The sequence below is a fragment of the Sminthopsis crassicaudata genome, chromosome 2, assembly GCF_048593235.1.
Source record: "Sminthopsis crassicaudata isolate SCR6 chromosome 2, ASM4859323v1, whole genome shotgun sequence".
Taxonomy (NCBI): Eukaryota; Metazoa; Chordata; class Mammalia; order Dasyuromorphia; family Dasyuridae; genus Sminthopsis; species Sminthopsis crassicaudata.
Genome location: NC_133618.1, coordinates 438,262,904 through 438,281,971, shown reverse-complemented (window position 1 = coordinate 438,281,971; position 19,068 = coordinate 438,262,904). Strand labels below are relative to the sequence as shown.

General features: G+C 51.3%; 1 protein-coding gene and 1 long non-coding RNA gene across 3 annotated transcripts; one reads left to right on the top strand and one right to left on the bottom strand.

Moving 5' to 3' along the window:
- Nucleotides 1-110: 110 nt before the first annotated feature.
- Nucleotides 111-4,721, bottom strand: LOC141557161 (uncharacterized). Its single transcript, XR_012486723.1, has 2 exons — nucleotides 3,854-4,721; nucleotides 111-3,729 (listed from the first exon to the last, which is right to left on the bottom strand). It is a non-coding gene; the product is annotated as an uncharacterized LOC141557161 (long non-coding RNA).
- Nucleotides 4,722-4,813: 92 nt separating this feature from the next.
- Nucleotides 4,814-19,068, top strand: E2F1 (E2F transcription factor 1). 2 transcript variants are annotated; one of them, XM_074292422.1, is made up of 7 exons: nucleotides 4,814-5,537; nucleotides 10,444-10,534; nucleotides 11,232-11,454; nucleotides 12,553-12,705; nucleotides 15,194-15,308; nucleotides 16,238-16,466; nucleotides 16,812-19,068. In XM_074292422.1, the coding sequence occupies exons 1-7, from the start codon at nucleotides 5,283-5,285 to the stop codon at nucleotides 17,060-17,062; spliced, it is 1,317 nt and encodes a 438-aa protein (XP_074148523.1). In that variant the 5' UTR covers nucleotides 4,814-5,282; the 3' UTR covers nucleotides 17,063-19,068. The 2 variants fall into 2 exon arrangements, with proteins under 2 accessions (XP_074148523.1, XP_074148524.1); XM_074292423.1 differs by having other exon boundaries at nucleotides 4,816-5,537; nucleotides 11,235-11,454.

Genomic DNA, 19,068 nt, shown 5'->3' with positions numbered 1-19,068 from the left:
ATGTAACCTTAGGTAGCTTCATTTCTTGAAGAGCTTGTAGCTCTTTCCTATGCTCCTATAAACTTTAACAACCATCATTTCATTTGATTTTCACAAAACCTTGAGAGGAAGGCAGGGGAGGAATTATTCCTTTATTCAGAAGTGGAAACAGACTCAGAGAGGTTGTGACTTGTCAGAGGTTACACAGTGGCAGAACTGAGATTTAGAAATCCCATCCCCACCCCTTCACATAACCTCACAAAACTGTGGTCTTTGGTTACTCCATCACCTGTTCAATGTCATCTAGTGCAGGGTCCTCCAATGGGGAGAAAACTTTGACTTAATTATTTCCCTAGGGTCTTTTGATAGAAAAAATTGTTCCCCAAGCTTTCAATTTGGGGAGCAACATGGTAAAATAGCAATAACAAGAGTGTCTTCAGAAGGCCCTTTGCAGCACAAGCTGGGTTAGATAGAAGAGGAGTTCACTGGAAACAGCGAAAAGGATGATAGAGATGGGATAAGAACTGAGGATTTCTTAGTAGATGGGTAGCAATAACAGGCTGGCAAGCAATAAGTATTTATTAAACTTTATAGTTATTTTATCATCATCGTCATCATATTACTGTAAGGCTAAATAATAGGTATATAAATACAAGCCAAAAAAAAATAAACCCTGCCCTCAAGGAGCTTCCTTCCATTCTAACTTCAGAAGACAGCACAAAAAGGGAGCTGTGCAAGGTGGGGTAGGGAGGCTGGAGATTGGTGATAAAGTTTGTAGAGAGAAGCCAAGGATGAATGGACCTTTCCTCAAAACAGTGTCCCCTGAAAGAACTTGCCAGTGGGAGAAGTGGGCAGGAGGAATGGAGGAAGGCAGCTGAGATATTATGTTATGCTTGAGAAAGCAGCATAACAGACCTGCTGTGTCCAGCACCAGCAGATGTTCTAACTGTATGTACTGGAAGAGCTGGGAGAAAAGATTGTTTTCAGTGGAGCTCATCCTGTGTGGGCAGAGAAGGCTCATGTGGTATAATTTGAAGCATGTGGCAAAAAGCCTTTCGGCCAAAACTATCTCTCTTACTGAATGACCTTCCAAACACTTCCCAGTTCACAAAATCCCTTCCCATTAGACAAAAGGCTAGGGCAGCCTAAGGAACTGATTCAACTAGCTATTGAAAATGCTCAAAGGGATCCATGATTTTGTTGGTTTTTTTCATGCTTCTTCCAGTGATAATGGATTACAATTTACTTATGCTTGACCATCTTGTGCCATTATTGTCCATGTCCTTTTATAAGTTCCATAAAGAGGGAGTCAATTGGGAAGTGAACAAGCATTTACTAAGCACTTACTATGTACTAACTGGGCAACTAAGTAGTGCAGGGCCTGGAGTCACAAAGAAGCATCTTCCTCAGTCTAAGAGATTCAGCCTGAAACTCTCACTAGCTGTATGATTCTAGCAAATAACTTAACTCTGTCTCAGTTTCCTCATCTGTCAAATGAGCTGGAGAAGAAAATAGCAGTATCTTTGTCAAGAAAACCTCAAAAGGAGCCTGGAAGAGTCAGATATGACTGAAAATTACTAAACAATACATGCTCATTACTAGGGTTATAAAGAACGGCAAAAATCTGTTTATGCCCTCACATGCTGGAGAACTTTTTCAATTTCTTCTGACATTATAAGAACACCAATGGAATACTTATTGCCTACTGGTCATCCTTTATTCTCACCCCATAACAGCCCATTTTCTCTACCTATCATACAATTCCTTGGCCATATTTTTCATTTCTGTTCTTCCAAGTTCATTGCATACAGGAATGTGCTAAATGTGTTAAATGTTTTACAAGAGAGAATATGTACACATTTCTATATTAGTAACTATACTGTGACTACCTTTTCTTAAGTTGAGACACTCAATAATGAATTGAGTCCAAATTTGTGGCAATAATATTTCTAAAGTGTACAAACACTGAGAATTTGGCACTATAACTGTTGCAGCTTGCTCATAGCTATCTACCATGCAACTCTGTGTGATGCTCAATTTCTTTTTTTTTTTTTTGAGGGGGGGAGATTGGACATATAAAAGACAACATGGAAATAGTCCTTGCCCTCGAGGAACTTACATTCTATTAGTGAAGCTAGAACATAATATGAGAAGTTAAATCATTTACAACAGCAGACTCAGGGAGCAAGATTTAAGAACTAAACATTGGACAAGGCTAGGCAACATAGGATGTTTCCTTCTCTTAGGCTCTCTACCTTCTTACTAGAGTTGCCCAAATATCAGGGATATAGAGGAGGCAGGGTCTTTTTGAAGCTGGAACGGGTGCCTGGAGTTGGACAGAAAGCCTAGCATGGAAACTAGGACCTGTGTCCACCTGGTTCACACCCAGACTCTGGATGCACCCAGGAGTCACCTGAATACATGGGCTGAGCAGATGTGGAATAGAGAAAGACCAACTCTGTCTACTTTAGGTTTTGCTTTGGGTTGGCCCCAGTCTTCAATAATATTGTATTATGGGGAAAAAAACAGCTTCAGGACTGCCTTGAGTGTGTCAAGCTCTGTCAGCCTGAGTCTGGGAGGTGATGACAAGCATCTCCAGCCCAAGGTTCAGTTCACACAAACTGAGTATGATTATAGACAACATAGGAAGTCTTATCAGCAGCCCTCAGGCCGGGAGCCCTAGAGCAAGAGTCCTCACAAGGGCTAAGGCCTCTGGGTATTACCTCTTTCAAATAGCTGTTAATAGCATTTGAGCTGTTATCTGCCACTGAACTTCTGTGTGGCTTTGGGCCAGTACCATCTATTTTCTGGACTTCTTTCTCTTCTTCTATAAAGAAATGGTCCCTTGTCCTTCAGCTGATTCTTGCAGTTCAGCTTGTCTCTGTTCCAGCTTCTCTTCTTCAGGCTGGGGAGAGGACATCCTCGGCCCAGAGGAGAGGACTATTCCCATCCTGGAAGCCTTCAGCAGTTTATGTGGCAGACCAGCCTATTCACAGGCGGCCCTTAGAACCAGGGAGATGAGCGGAGGGGGTCTCCCCCACTGGAAGACCAAACCTCAGAGTGGAGATGATAACAATATGGGGTTGTGCCCTTTCTGAAGTCTGAAGGGGCAAAATCCCAGCTAAAAATCCCCTTTTCTACCAGAAAGCTTTCCTTGTTCCCCTTCTCTCTAATGATTATCTCCTATTTAAATGGGAAACTTTTAGAGCTTTCTTTACATCTCCCAGGCCTGGCATAATGGCATGCATACAGTAGGCTCTCAATAAATGTGTACTGGACTGGCAGAGCTTAAGGAAACACTCTGAGTGGAAAAGAAAACAAAACCTTTCTGGAAAATGGCCGAGTCTTGAATAGCTCCGATGAATACAAAAAGGCCTGTGGAGCCTGAGAGGTGGGCTCTGAGCTACAGCTACCTCTATCCCTTTGTTCAGGGTAATTAATTACCCTTTCAGTCTCTCTGGAATTGTGACTTGCCATAGCGGTGGGTTCCCAGGGTCCAGGTTCTGAGGGATCCGGCATCTCTCACCTCCTCCAGGGCGGCGGGTGAGTGGGAGGGGGGAACCACACCCCAAATCCCTCAATCGCCCCGGCGGTGGGCCATTTTCTGGAGGGGCTCCTCATGGATCCATCTGTGCATCTTTCCCGGCCCAGCACCTCCTTCTCCCGTCTCCTTCCCTTGCATCACTACTGCTGCTTCCTGACATTCATTCAATGAATACCTGTAAGCGTCTCCCGTAAGCTCTACTTCTCCTGAAACAGAAATCCCACTCTGACGGTCTCTGTACACAAGCCTGCCCTTCTTAGTCCAGGACTGACCACCTTCCTTCACATCCCCGGTTGCCCGCCCCCGACTACAGAGACGCCACGGACTCACCCCCGAACGCCGGAGACAGCAGAGTGGACAGGGAGGCCGAGTCCAAACGGAACCTCCTGCAATTATTAGCCGCCTGACTCCGGATTCTTCACAAGAAAAAGGGGGGGGCGATAATGGCTCCTTCTTCCCGGGCTGCTTGTGAGGCTGCCAGGAAAGACCGTCTGTAAAAGCGCTTGGCTTGTGAGGGGCTCCACTCCTAACGCTCCCCCTCCCCCTCACTTCTAAAACGTCCCTGCCCCCTCTGCCCAGGAGAGCGGCTCTGGGGGACTGGGGAGGCTGTGCTGGTTGTCTGCATGGGGGGAGGGGCCGTGCACACCCCGTCCTGGGAGACCCCCTTCTCTCACTAAGGACAAACCACTCCAGTCTTTGCCAACAAAGTCCACTACGGGGTCACTACCGAAAAGCAACCACGATTTGCCCACCGCCATACAGATCTTCGGAATCCGGGCCCTGACCTTTCCACTGCACCACCTGCCTGCCCCGTCTGGCATACAGGAAGCGATTAATAAGTGCTTGCTCGGCCGAACAGACGCAGTTGGAGTAGAAGTGAGGAGGCTCGGGGTGGAGGGTGGGGGATTCGGAAGTGTACCTTGTCGGGAGGGGTTTCTCGAGACTGAAGGAGGTGTACAGGAGATAAAGGTACTCGGGGGAGCTCTCTCGGGAGGGTGCAGACACCAGCCGGTCCCCCCGGGGCGGGGTTGGGCAGGGCCGAACTGGGTAGGACCTCGGCTTCCGAGTCCGCTCCTTCTCCTCGGCGCGCCTCCCGGACAAAGCCTGCGCATTTCCAAGGCGGTGATTGGCTGTGGGTGACGTGCTGACCGCCCCCCTCGGATACGCAGGCCGGGGCCGGCGCGCCGTAACCAATGGCGGAGCTCGGCGCCGGCGCTTCTCTGTATCAATCTCAGAACTGCCAGCCAATGGAAGCGCCGCTATCCGGCTCGTGCCCCTTTCGCGGCAAAAAGGATTTGGCGCGTAAAAGTGTCCGGGACTTTGCGGGGATCAGCTGGAGAGACCAAAACAAGCTCCCAGCTCCGGCCCCAGTCCTGGCCCCTGTCCTGTCCTCCAGTCTCCCGCCCCGGCTCCATCCGTCTGTGCGGAGCCGATCGCTGCTGAAACCGGGAGTCCAGGACCGCGCATGGGCCAGGGCCCTCTCGGAGCCTCCCGCAGCTCGCGCCCCGGCCCGGGTCCGGGGCCCTGAGCCCTAGCCCGGCAGGCCGGGCCGAGCCGGGGACTATGGACCTGGCATCCGGAGCGTGCTCTAGTGCCGAGACCCCCGGCAGGGGATAGGGCCGCGAGCGGCAACTGCGGAAGCCCGCCCAGCCTCGGGCCGCGCCGCGCCCCGCCCCGGCCCTCCCGGCCCCGCCGGCCAGTCCCCGTCCCTGGGATGTGAACCGGCGCCCGGGGGAGCGAGCGAGCCCGCGGAGCCGCCATGGCCCTGGACGGCAGCGGCGGCGGTGGCGGCACGTGCGTGGCGGAGCTGGAGGCCCTGCTGGGGGCTGGGGGGCTGCAGCTGCTGGAGCAGCAGATCGTCATCATCTCCACCCAGGACGAAGGCCCGCTCGGCGCCGCCGCCGTCCCGGTCACAGCCGAGGGGCCCCGAGAGGCCGAGTTGCTGCTGTTCGCTACGCCCCAGGCTCCCCGGCCGGGAGCCAGTGGACCCAGGCCTGCCCTGGGCCGTCCTCCGGTAATACTCCATTCCCCGCCCTCCCAGCACTATGGGCGGGCCTCGGCCCCGGGCATCTCTGTGGGCTTGCATCTCCGGGGCCCGGCCCGAACGCCGGGGCTCCGGGCAGCTCTCCAGGGCAGATCCCACGCCCGGTCGGCGGCTCTGCGGGCGGGCGGGGGAAGGGAGTGCGTGTGCTTGCAGTGGGGGGTCTAAGCTGCGGTACCAGATGGAAGGGTTTGCGCCACAGGGAGCCCCCTTGCAGTGCGCCTGCCTCCGGGGTGGAGCCGATCGGCGGCCGCGCACAGCACTGGAGAGCGCTCTCCCTTTGCCCTCTCCGGGGATCGCGGCCTGGAGCTCCGGGACCGAAGCTGGAGGGGAGGGGGCGGCGGCGGCGGCTCACTTTGGGTTTCTACAACTTCCCCCGCTCAGGGAGAGCTGGCTCTGCTGCCGAAGGGCAGCCGTGGCCCGGGGCAGGGCTGCGATGGAGGACGGACCGGTGTCCGTGTTTGAGGCTGTTCAAAGTCCTACTTTATGAACCACATCACCCATGGCAGTAAAGGAGACGGTGGATTTGGGTCACCAGGAGTGGCTGCGCGCCGCAGGACAGCCGCGTTCTTTGCCAGGGCTGTAGTACGCGCGTGGGGGGGGGGAGGGGAGACGGTCTGTGCAAGAGGAAGAGGAGAAAGGATGCTGCGAAATCTTACGCTTGCGCTGAGCACCCAGTGCCCGCTAAGCGAGGTCCGCTGAGTGCCCCGAACTTGGGGGATGCCGCTGTGGGGGCCTGCCCCCGCTCTGCGCCCAGAAAGGGCCACAATTGAAGCGGGCCGTTTGTGTGAGGCCTTGAAGGCGGGAATAGGTCCTGCCTCGCCCCCATTAGGGAATGAGGGTACAGCCTGGAGTGGCAGCTGATCCCCTCCCTCCTACCGCCCCCTCCATCTGTTGGCCCTCTCCACCTGCCTTCATATTTTCAAGGGGCTCGTTGCCATAGTGTCTAAATGCTCAGTGAACTTGTTCAGCTCCCCTAGGCCCCCTGGGGGAGGGGAAGGGAACGGGTGACTGAGCTGGTCCTTGGCCTCTGTGGCGCTTGTGGCGCTGGGTGACTGGGGGAAGGGCTGAATGAGGCAGGAGGGAGCAGTGGAGCTGCTTGTGGCCTGCGCTCCCCTTCCCTCTGCCCGGCAGCCCTTCCGCTCCCCTCCCCCTCTTCTCTCTCAACCTGTAGAACCTGGTTGGGCTCCTTCAGGTGGAGGCCAAGGAAAGCTCTCCCTCTTGTCTCAAAGCCAGACACCGGGCCAAGCCCGTAGCACCTGGTCCTGACCCCACTGCGACCCCTGGAGGTAGTGGTCAGGCCTAGGGCGAACTTGGACTGTACAGATTGGGTTTGGCCTGGTGTTCCTAAGACATGCTTGGTGGTCGCCACAGAGGACCCAGGCCTTTCCAGGGGAATTCCCCAAAGCTGTCGGGGGTGTTCATGAGGCTGCGAGCTTGTGCAGCTGAAAGGAAGAGGAGGAGAACCCCAGACAGAACCTAGCTGGAAAACTAAACCCCCCGGCCCTGGGGAGTGCTGAGAAAGGGAGTCACAGCAGGTGCACAGCCTTGTTGGGAAACCTGAAATCTAGGCCCTTTCTTAGCAGCTGCCGCTGATTCGATGGGCGATGGGTTTGGATGCAGGTCACAGAAGGTCTTGAAATCAGATGGCAGACCCCCTGTGGCCTGAGATAAGGCGCCTGCTAAGTTAGCTCTTCTGGAGAGGGCAGGAGAGGAGATGATGACCTGCTGACCCAGCGCCTGCCCGGCTGAATCCCTGCCATATGGGCGTCTCAGCCTTTCCTGCCCCCCCCCCCCACTGAACTATGACATTCCCAGGGGGGAACGCATCATGGTGGGGAGTGGTGAGAGGAGAGAGCCTTAGATTTGTGGTTAGGAGCTGGGTTCTAACGTAACTTCTGCCACTATCTGTGGAGCTTCCTTCATGTCACTTCCCCTGCCGGAGTCCCAGGTTCCTTCCTTATCTGTCACATAGGGGCTCCTCTTCTCTGCTTCAGATGGGAAGAAGACGGGCCTGTGGGTGTTTAGAGCTCCTTGGGGCAGGCCTTTGTGTCCCCCTGCTCCCCAGCCCCTTCCTTTGGGTCCCGGTTGGCGGGTGAATCAGTGTCACTCTGGTGTAACAGCCCAGATTCCCTCCTGCCCTGCCCTGCCCTGCCTCCTCCTCCTCCTTCCACCGCCGCCCAGAGGGAAAACCTGTTCTGTGTCTGTGGGTGAGGAATGCCAGCCTGGGGAGCGTGTGTAGGCATTGGCTTCCTGGCCACGGCTCCCTCCACACCCTCCCAGGTCTCGGGCTCCCCCTGCCCCTTCTCTCTGGTCCGTGGGTCTCAGGTCATCATCATCCACCACCATTTAATAATAACTGACATTTCTATAGCTTTTGCAAAGACCACGTCTATCATTTCATATTGCCCCCATTTTACAGACAAGGGAACTGAGGCTAAGATGGATGAATTGCTCGTGGATGTAGAGCTAGTAAGTGTTTGAGGCAAGATTCTAGTTCAAGTCTTCTTGATTCCGTGTCTAGAATGAAATAATGTATAAAGTGATTTGTAAATCGCTTTAAATGTGGGTTATCGTTTTCATTGCTGGTGTCTCTAGGGGCAACCCTAGAGTCGGGCTTGCATGTATAAGTCTTGTATATAAAAAAGGCCTAGATTGTGAGGCCATCAGGAGCAGAGAGAGCCATGAAGTCTGGGGGTCTGGTTCTGGAAAGGAGCATTGGAGGTCAACAAGCAAGTGGGAGGGCGTAGGAATGGACTTCCAGCAGTGAGACATAATCTGAGTAGGGAAAACTGGGCCATAAATCATCTTGTCTGGTTGGATTAAAGAATACAAGGAGGGGAATATGGGGAAATAAGGCTAGATTAGAGATAGAGTATTCAGAGTTCTGAATGCTTCACTAAGAAATTTGGACTTTTACCTAGGGAGGTGGTGAGAAGCCTGTAAAAATTTTCCAGGAGAGGAATGAGTGACATGACCGGACCTAATCTGGCAGGCTCTATAGGGGAAGTTGGAAAGGAAAAAGCAGTTAGGAGTCTGGGATAGTCTGGATATGAGGTAATAAGAGCTGGAATGGGGACAGCCTAATCTACTGAGGGACTCCTGATTTTTAAGGAATCTCTTCCTTTTATTGAGCTGAAATCTGCTTGTCTGCTCCATTACTTGACGGTCACTCCTAGTTCCGGCTTCTGAATGTCCTCTGAGATCAGGGTAACCTGGACTTTAGGAATATTCTCATTTCAAAGATAGATTGTGTGGTTCAGAGAAGGGCTGCAGTGCAGATCTCTACGTTGGCTGTCCAAGTCCAGGCTCAGGACCAGGAGCAACTATAATACCTCGGGGGCAGCCCAACCCTATGCCTAGGGTAGAGTGCCTTCTTGAGGTCAGGGTGGCTCAGGTCCCAGGGTGATGGCCCTCCTGTAATGGCTCTGAGGGGGGAGGCTTTGGAAGGGCTACTTCACTGCTTCCACCAGAAAAGGTCCTCGGATCTTTAATGACATTAACTGATGCTTTAAGCATCACTGCCATTTATGGGGCCTCCTGCCTCTGCTGCTTCTGGATGTCCCAGTCACCAGGATGATCCCTTATCCTTCTGAGAACATCGATAGCTTTGTGCCCCCAAGGAACACAGCCCGTCCAATGGCTGCTACCTGAGGCTTTTGTTATTTTAGAGGAGCCTCACAAATTCCTCTTTGAGGGGGGCAGGGTAAGGGCTCTTACCTCTGTTTTACAGATGAGAAAGCAGGCTTAGAGAGTTTATGGGCAGTGAGTTAGTAGTGGAGGCCTGAATAGAATCCAGATCTGACTCTTCATCTTGGTATATAGTAACATATACTTGGTATAGTAAAGTATAACACCTCTAGGGGCAGAGGTCCTGAGTTCAGATTGGCCCACACTCCAGCCTAGATCCATGAGCATGGGCCATCTCCTGCCCTGTGCTAGAGAGCTACACAGGACGAAGTACTCAGACATCAGGGAGCTCGAAGGAGGAGGGGCCTGCGAAACCTGGGGGTCAGGAAAGCCTTCCTGAAAAGGGGGTTGTCCAAGCTCCCAAAGCCCAGCAGTCACTAAGCAGGGGGAGGTACTCTGTATGACCTTGGGAAAGTCACTCAATCTTCAGGCCTTCATTTCCTCGTCAGTAATAGTAATAATAATGATGGTACAGTGTTTATAGAGCACCTTAGGGTTGGCAAATTGCTGTACATGTGTTCTCATTTAATTTTGCTGTTAGTATCACCCCATCTTACAAATCAGGAAACTGAGGCTGAGAGGGGTTAAGTGACATTCCCTAGGAGGATTTGAACTCTGGTCTTTCTGACTCTGAGTCTGACAGGCTTATTTGCTGGGTCACCTATCTTCTGCCTCCCCCTACCGAAATTGGGGGAGATGCAGGGCAAGGACTGTTTGTTGTTTTTTCCCCCTTCCTTCCCCCACAAGTGACATTTATTAAACACACATTGATTGGTTGCTCTCCATGGTCATTTCCCAGCCCCCTCTCTGATGTGTTCCAGGACCATCGTCACATTTTGGGGTTGGGGAGTGGGATAGCAATTGAAGATGGAGATCAGGCTGAATTCGATGGCCATCCCTCTTTCCTGGGGTTGACAGAGCCTGGGATAGATTGGGTCCTGTGGTCCTGTCCAGACCTGAACTGATCTGTTCTTAGGGCGTGCCCTGGAGTCTTTGAGAACTGCTCCGGAGCAGGGGGAGATAATCACTGATTATCTGGTTCATCCCTTCCTCCACGGAGGGGGAAATGGAATTGTTTCTAAGATGGGGCGTCCCATCACCAGCCCTGTTCCAGAGCAGGTTTCTAGCCCCCTTCCTGGGCCTCTGGGTCTCTGATGAGGCCTCTCTTTTCCTCTCCCCTGTGCTGCAGGTGAAAAGGAAACTGGATTTGGAAACAGACCATCAGTACATAGCTGAAGGCAGCCAGCCAACCCGGGCCAGGCCCAGACCCCCTGGCAAAGGTATGGGCCTTCCTTACCCAAACAGGCTCCAGTTCAGCTCCCCCTTTTCTGGCCCCTGGTTAGGCTGCTCAGGACACTGGGAAGCCAGTGTCCCCACACTGAGCTCGAGCCAACCGGGGCGTCTGGTTTCTTCTCTCTTCCCTATGAATGGGAGCTTTGGGGGAGGAAAGGCCCTCAGCCCCAGGCCCTCTCCCCTAAGCCCTAGTTCCCCTTCCCTAGTGAACCTTGGTACTCAGAGGAGCCAGAGGAGGGCGGGAGTTTTGAAAACTTGGCTCTCTTTTCTCACTCCCTCACCCCTGTGTAGATGAGGCGCTGGATCAGGAGATCCAGGCAGGGTCCCCACTAAGGAGCCTGCTACCTCTTCTTGGCTTCAGGGTTTGGCCTTCGGGGAGGCAACCGGCCTTTGTGGGGGGTGGGGATGGGCTGGGTTCCCCAGCCCTGGGAGGAAGTTCTGTGGTTGGTGGCAGAGCTGGGGTAGGGTGTGTCAATACAGGGGGCTTTCCTGCCGGGGCCATGCCCTGTGGCATCTGTGAGCCCTTCAGGTGGGGCAGAGTCCTTTCCTGCCCTTTGGACCCTGGTCTTGGCAGCTTTCCAGCCCTGCAGGCCAGGGAGCTTCCCTGCCCTGGCTAGCTGTTGTCTGAGGCAGGGGCAACCTGGGAAGTTGGGGCCCTGAGCCTGGGTCCTTGGTCTCTGCCAGCAGGAGTGAAGTCCCCAGGGGAAAAGTCTCGCTACGAGACCTCACTGAACCTGACTACCAAGCGCTTCCTGGAGTTACTGAACCAGTCTACAGATGGCGTGGTGGACCTGAACTGGGCAGCCGAGGTGCTGAAGGTGCAGAAGAGGCGCATCTATGACATCACCAACGTGCTCGAGGGCATCCAGCTCATCACCAAGAAGTCCAAGAACCACATCCAGTGGCTGTAGGTGCTGGGTCCCAGGAGAGGTGGGGGTGGGGGGGTGCTCTCCTGCCAGCCCTCTACTCCCCAGCACAGCTTTGTCTGGGCCCCACTGCCCAGACCACAGCCCCAGCCACAAGTTGGTTCCTGAAGGAAAGAGGGGTAGGAAGACCTAGGGCTATTTTTCATAATGCAATTTTCAGGTCCCTGTCCTAACTATGGGAGAGGTAGGCAGGGAAGCTTGGAAAGCAGAGGGGTTGGAGAGCTATGCTCTGGGGCAGCTAGATGCAGTAATAGATAAAAGTGCCAGGTTTGGAGTCAGGGAAACCCGAGTTCAAATCTGGCTCACCCATTTGACCCCAGGCAAGTCATTTAACGCTGTTTGCCTCAGTTTCCCCATCTGTAAAATGGGGATAATAACAGCACCTCTTATGCCATTTCAGTGAAAGTCCCTGGCAGGACAGGGATTAAGATTCAAGTGTTTAATTCACAGCCCAGGGTTTGCTGCTAGAGCCTCGAATAAGGGCAGTAGGGAGGCCAGAGAAGGGGCAGTTGGGCAGCACTTCACCTAAGAGAGGGAGTGAGGCAGCTGGCCAGACAGCAGGACATGCAGGCAGAATAATGGCCAAAGGGCTTTGTGTCTGAGGGACTCTTGCTGAGGGTCTCCTCCGCAGGAAGAAGGAGCACTTGTCTCCAGACTGTTGCACCCTGTCTGGCCCTGGCTGCCTGGAGGTGGGGGGTAAGTGAAGATCTTGGTGCCTTTTTCTCCCTTGTAAACTTTAAGAAAGGACTATAATTCTAGAGCTGGAGTGTAGCTGAGGCGAGCCCAGCTTTGCTGCTGCTGCCCATTCTCGTCCCAGCCACCTGCTTATCCCAGTGACCCACACCGGGTGAAGGTAGTAGTGGGAGCCCTTCTGGACAGCTGGTTTTTGGACCCTAGGGGGTGCTAGGAGAACTGAGATAGTTCTTTGAACATAAGGAACCCCAATGTGGTCCTCCTTTTTCCCTTCACCATTCCCCCTTTAAGCCGAGGACCAAAGAAGCTACTCCAAGAAAGAGAAGGGAGCAAGGAGAAGCCCCTCTCACAGATGTACCTTCCTTTTCTCCCTGCTCTGCTTCCAGCGGGAATCATTCTGTAACCGTCAACACCAGCAAGCAGCAGATGCTAGCCAAGGACTTGCATCATCTCCAGGAGGCTGAGAGGCAGCTGGATGACTTGATCCAGATGTGCACCGTTCAGCTCAAACTGCTCACTGAAGATGCCGACAATCAGCAATATCCTTGTGGGGAAGGAAGTGAGCAGGGAGGGGGAGTCGCAGTGATGTGTTGGGGTGGGGGTTTGATCCCCCACACTCAGAATCAAAGATTCCAGGCCTAGAAGGGACTTCTATAAACATCACGCAGTGTCCTTAGATATCAACCTCTGTTGAAAGGTGAACCCCACATGCAGCATCTTTGATAACTGGTCTTCCAGCCTCTGCTTCTGCATCCCCAGCTTGAGGAGAAACGTAGCATCTCATGAAATAACTCCTTCTGTAGTTGGATAGCTCTCATTACTTCCTGACAGTGAATCCAAATCTCCCCTGTAATCTCCTACCACAAGTAATAGTTCAGTCATCTGGGAAGTCTTAGCTATTAGATATTATCTTCATATAGGACCAGAGTAGTGAGGTAGCATAGTAGATGGTGCAGGGCCTATGGTCGTCAGGAAGACTAATTTTTCTGAGTTCACACCCAGCTTCAGACCCTTAGTATCTTTGTGACTCTGTGCAAGTCACTGAACTCTGTTTACCTGTTTCCTCATCTGTCAAGTGAACTGGAGAAGAAAATGGCAAACCCACTTCATTATTTCTGCCAAGAAAATCCCAAAATCTGACAAGGAGACTTACGTGACTGAAATGTTTCAACCATTATATGACTTCTACTCATCCCCATCTCCCAAGTGTAATTTCTTCTAGACTAAATACCCCTAGTTCTTTCAACTGATCCTCTTAGAGACTCCATTCTTCTTCTCCTGCTCCTCATCTTCTAGATGTGCTCCAGCTTGTCAAAATTTCTCCTATGATTCTTAGAACTGAATATGATTATCTAGAACTAGCCTGCCTTGGGAAGCCTCGGTGTAATAGAATCCTCACCTCCCACATTCTGGATATCAAATGGGTCCAGGGCTTAAGATAAATTGCATTTATCTTAAGTGTCTACATAGACAGCACTTTTTAGTCCTTAAGGCCTTCCTTCTCCCCAGACTTCTGTCTTGCTATATTTCTCCCATCCTGTACTTGGGTAATCAACTAAGTATATGACTTTATAATCACTACTATTCAATTCCATTTTACTCAACTTACTTTATTGCTGTGGATTTTCCTATCATTCAGACGTTTAACTCTCTTTGTATGACAACATATTATCCTCTAATTTATGATATGTACACCATTTAGTCACTGTTGAACAGAAGAGACCTATGGACATATCTCTTTTCTCTGGTTTATGTTAAATTAGCCATCCCATTCCCAACCTATCTATTATCATGTAGCTCATATCTCTCTATTTTGGCTGCAAGAATTTTGGGAAAACTTTGTCAGGTGCATTACTAAAATGAGATCTCATGTTATGTTTTCCCTGAAGTACTCGTTAAGTGTTCACAACATCTGGTATTTTATTGTATTCTTAGAGCATCCTTGTGAGTCAGGTAGAACAGGAATTAGGATCACCATTTTATAGAAGAGAAAGCTTGTAGGAGTCCCATGACTTTTTTTTTTTTTTTTTTTTTTTTTTGCAGGAGGGGGTTGAGATAGTGGGGGTTAATTGGCTTTGCCCAGTCAGTATGTGTTAAGTCTGAGGCCAGATTTCAGCTCAAGTCCTCCTGACTTCAGAACCAGTGCTCTCTCCACTGTACCACCCAGCTGTCCCCTTTTCCAAGGTTACATAGCTAGTAAGTATTAGAGCTAAGATTAGAGCTAAGAGTAGAACCTGCAATTCTCTGTCCTTTTTTTCCTTAATAATAGCTTTTTATTTTCAAAATACATGCAAAGATAGTTTTCAACATTTACCTTTGTAAAATCTTGTGTTCCAAAATTTTTTCCTCCCTTCCTCCATCCCCCTCCCTTAACAGCAAGTAATCCAATATGTGTTAAACTTGTGCAATTCTTTTATGCATATTTCCACAATTATTATGCTGTACCAAAAAAAAAAAAAAAAGATAAAGAAGATGAGAAAGAAAAAAAAACCAAAAAAGGTGAAAATACTATGTTGTGATCCACATTCAGTCCTCATAGTCCCATAGACCTCTCTGGATGCAGATGGCTCTCTCCATCACAAGACCACTGGAATTGGTCTGAATCATCTCATTATTGAGAAGAGTTGATCGATGCATAATCTTGTTGTTGCTGTGTACAGTGTTCTCTTGGTTCTACTCACTTCACTTAGCATCATTTCATATAAGTCTCTCCAGGCCTTTTTGAAATCAGTTTACTGATTGTTTCTTATGGAGCAATAATGTTCCCTAACATTCATATATCATAACTTATTTAGCCATTCTCCAAGAACATGCATCTCTTAACTCTATCTAAGGCCTTTTTTGCCACATTGGCTCGTGCTTGGTTGAGGGGGTGCAGAATAGAGAAGTTTAGATCAAGGTTGGATCATCTCTTCTGGAGGACCCCTTCAGAGAGGGGTAGGAGAGTCAGCGAGGAGGGAGTTTAATGTGCTTCAGATGGGGAGAGGTTGACAACATGATGTTGTGATCCTTGACTTTTAAGTGCACCTTAGCCTATGTGACCTGCCAAGACCTACGAAGTATAGCAGACCCTGCAGAGCAGATGGTGATGGTGATTAAGGCCCCACCTGAGACACAACTACAAGCATCAGACCCTGCAGAGGTAACCCTGGCCCTTCATCACTCGTCGGGTACCTCTCCCTGTAAAGGGTTAGAATTGAGTAATGCACTTGGATAATGGAGCACGTGAGACTAATTGCCAATTGGACAGTTCCCTATTAACTTGTTTGAAGGTTGAACCAGCTGTTCTGTGCTGACTTGATTGGTGGGACAAAGAGGGGGAAGTGACATGTGTGGGAGGAGGAGGAAGAGGAATTGAGACACAGAAGCTGACTCAGTCTCTCCGGGCGTTTGAGGGAGGAAGGTGTGTGTGAGGTTGCTAGGCCTAAGCCCCTGACCTTGACCGTAAAAGATCAAGAATAAAGACGTTTAGTGATCCTGACTCCAGCTGATTTCTGGGAAGACAGCTCCCTATTCTTCTCTTGGCTGATCTCTACCCTTACATAGCATTTTATTTTATTTTTTCAATTATATGTGAAAACAATTTTAACATTCATTTTCTATATTGTTTTGAGTTCCAAATTTTCTCCTTCCTTCCTTATCCTTCCTCTTTCCTAAGATGGTAAACATAGGTGATACATAAGCAATAATGTAAAACATATCCATATCAAATCATGTTTTGGAAGATAACCTCCACTTTTGAGATCCTAAACTCTTTCCTCATAACCCTAGTGAGGGAGGAGGTGGCCTGGGTGGGGAAGGGACCCAGAGACCAGGCAAAGACCAGGCCAGGGATCCTCTGATGGTTTTTTCCCTAAGTCATTGCAGTCTTCGCTTCGAGGTGGGCACAGGCAAACATGAGGGGGCTCAGAGCAGTTTTTCGTGCCCATTTGGCCAAGATGTTTCTCAGAATTGCCTCTGTTTCCTTTCCGTCCCTAGCCCTTGCTCTGTTTGGAGCTATTTTGCTCTTGTGAAACCAACGCAGGTAGAAGGGACTGTTTCTAATGACACGATCTCCCAATGTACCTCTAGGCATTCCAGATCTCCCTGAAAAGCAGCCGAGGTCCTATTGATGTGTTCCTGTGCCCCGAGGAAAGCTCAGATGTGTGCAGTCCGGTGAAGAGTCCCTTTAAAGCAACTCCTGAGGAGACTGGCCTCAGTCTGGAGCCTACCCTTCCCCCCCAGCCGCCGCCACCACCTCCAAGTCCTCTCACAGCCTCCACGCAGGACGGCAACTTGCCTCTGCTCACCAGCGAGCAAGGTGTGTGGGCTGGGAGTTGGAGGAGGGAGGGGAGCACAATACAGAGCCTGCTTCTCTGGTCGCCGAGGAAGTAGTTTCAGACAGTTATCCAGCCTGAAGGTCTCCACATCTGGCCAATAGTCCCAAAATGAGGGCTGCTCTATCAGCTCCTCTCCTGTGGGGAAGACAGGGGCTTGGAGGCTGAGTAGGACTTGGGATGGAAGAGATCTTGTGGTTCACATGGGTCACACTTCTCTGGGCCAGGCCAGGCCAGGCCTGCCCTCTTGAGCCAGGGTGGAGGGGTGGTATGGGACATGGCCACCCCAGATATCGTATAATGTGGGTCTCTGCTTCCTCTCTCTCCAGAACACCTCCTGTCCAGGGCAAGCCCAGCATCCCTCAGAGCCTCGACAGAAGATGGACGCTTGTCTCCATTAGTGTCTGTGGATAGCCTCCTGGACCAAGTGAAGGAGGATTTCTCCAGCCTCCTGCCAGATGAGTTCATCAGCCTCTCCCCTCCTCAGGGCCAGGACTATCACTTTGGCCTGGAGGAAGGAGAGGGCATTAGGGAACTCTTTGACTGTGACTTTGGGGACTTTACCCCTCTGGATTTCTGACACAAAGCAACCAGAAGCTCCCCGGACCCACAGATAGGTCAAGGAGCTCAGAGAGTAGAGAGGGGACATCACAATGATCAGGAGGATGACTTAAGTCAAATGAAAAGGGTCAGACTCCTGGAGAGGCTTGGCTGCTGTCTGGGTGTCCTAGTATGTGGAGGAAAGCATGTGGGCAGTCTTCCCTGGCCATCACCAGCTTTCTCTTCCTACATGCTTGGAAATCCTCAAAGCTGCTGTAGCCCCAGGCCTATTTCCCTCTCTCCTATCTTATCCTTTCTAAGACTTCCCCAGGAGGGCATCTCTGTCCTGCCAGGGAGTCTACCCCAATGATCTGATTTTGCCGCAAAAGCCGCCTAATTTATTTCCCCCTTTTTTGGTCCTCTCTTTCCATCCCCTATGTTTGGTTTCTTCTACGGGCTGGAGTTCTCCACCCCCTCGGGATTTGGAGCACTCAGTGAGTACCCCAGCAGGGAAGGGGCTGGCGATGGGTGGGGGGTGCTTTTGTGTGATGGGAGCATTAAGTGCACTTTTGCTCATCTTCTCTGTATGGAGGGCTTGGAGACTGCCAGTCAGGCAGGACCTGAGTCCTAGACCCACCCTCAGAGGGGGTGAGGGCTTGATGGCCTCCTCCCAGGAGGCTTTCCCCCAGGCAACCAACCAGCCAGTGCTGGATGAAAGATTGCAGCACCTCTTTGGAGGTCCAGGCTGCATGGAGAGAGCACTTTTGTCGTCTTAAAAGGTTATTTGTTGCAAAGCTTTACTAAAACGCAGTGTGTGCAAACTTATTTATTTATTGAAGTTGGCCACGGCTGGCCCCCGCTTCCCAGGTGGAATGGGAGCTGGGGAACCAGCATCCCTAGGGGGCAGAGGTCCGCTTGGCCCTTGTGTGTCCATATGGGCCCAAAGGAAGAGGTAGAGGAACAGGAGCTCCTCAGCCTCTGGGGCCTGGGGCAGAAGGCCAGTCAAGAAGGAAGAGGGGAAGAGTCCAAGAGGGATCACCCCTGGGTAGAATTTTGACGTCTTGACTTTATTTATTTATTGGGAATGGCAAGAGGGAAAAAGTCATAGGCCAGAAGCAAAGAGAGACTCTAGGAGAAGTAGGATAAGTCATGAAAGGAGGACGAAGGAGAGAATTGGATGTACCGGGAGACTGGTCAGCTTCTGAAGGCTACAGCCGGAGCTGCAGCTGGAACCTGGGCTTTTCGGGCCTGGGTGCAATGGGAATGTCCGCTGGGGTGCCAGGATTAGAGGCAGGGTTGTCAAAGCTCAATGGAAGAAGCAGTGACAGGAGGAATAGCACGTTTGCAGAGTTGAAGAAGTGACTCTTCTGGGGGGATGGAAGGATCCTGTTCCCTTGCCCTACCCTTACCATAGGAGGTGGAGAGTAGTTAGTACAGGCCAAAAGCAGCCTCAGGACCTCACTTTGCTTCTGGCCTGAAGCCTGACTGGGCATTTTTGGTAGCAGGTGGGCTGGAGAGAGAGAAGGAAGTAGATAGTCTGTGTCCCCGACCTCTGCTGTCTCTGCCCTGGGCTGGTGTGTGCTGGCCTCTGAGGACATGGCCCCCATCACCAAGGCCTAACCAAGCTCTCTCCCTCTCCTTTCTTTACTTTCCCAGATTCTATTTCACCATTTGGATGGTGGGAGAAGAAAGAGCCTTGTCTGGGTTGGCCGGGGCTCTCCAAGGTGGGGGTCTCCTAGGCAGGGCAAGATGACGCAGGGAGAAGGATCAGACTTAAAGACTAGGAGGACGTTTCAGAGGCAAATCCTTGATTCCCTACCTCTCCCCGGTCCTCCAATTTCCAGTGTTTTCTCAGCTCTCTGTTCAACTGGAGGAGGCTTAGGTTTAGGGTCTGTGGGGACAGGGGCAGCACATTTGGTGCCGGCTTTTTGTCTTTGGGGGGGTGGGCCAGCTGCTTATAGGACCCAGTCCTCTCCCCAGCCACAGATTTGCCTTTCAGACTGAATATCTTATTGTGCTTTGGTTTCAATAAATATTTTGATGATG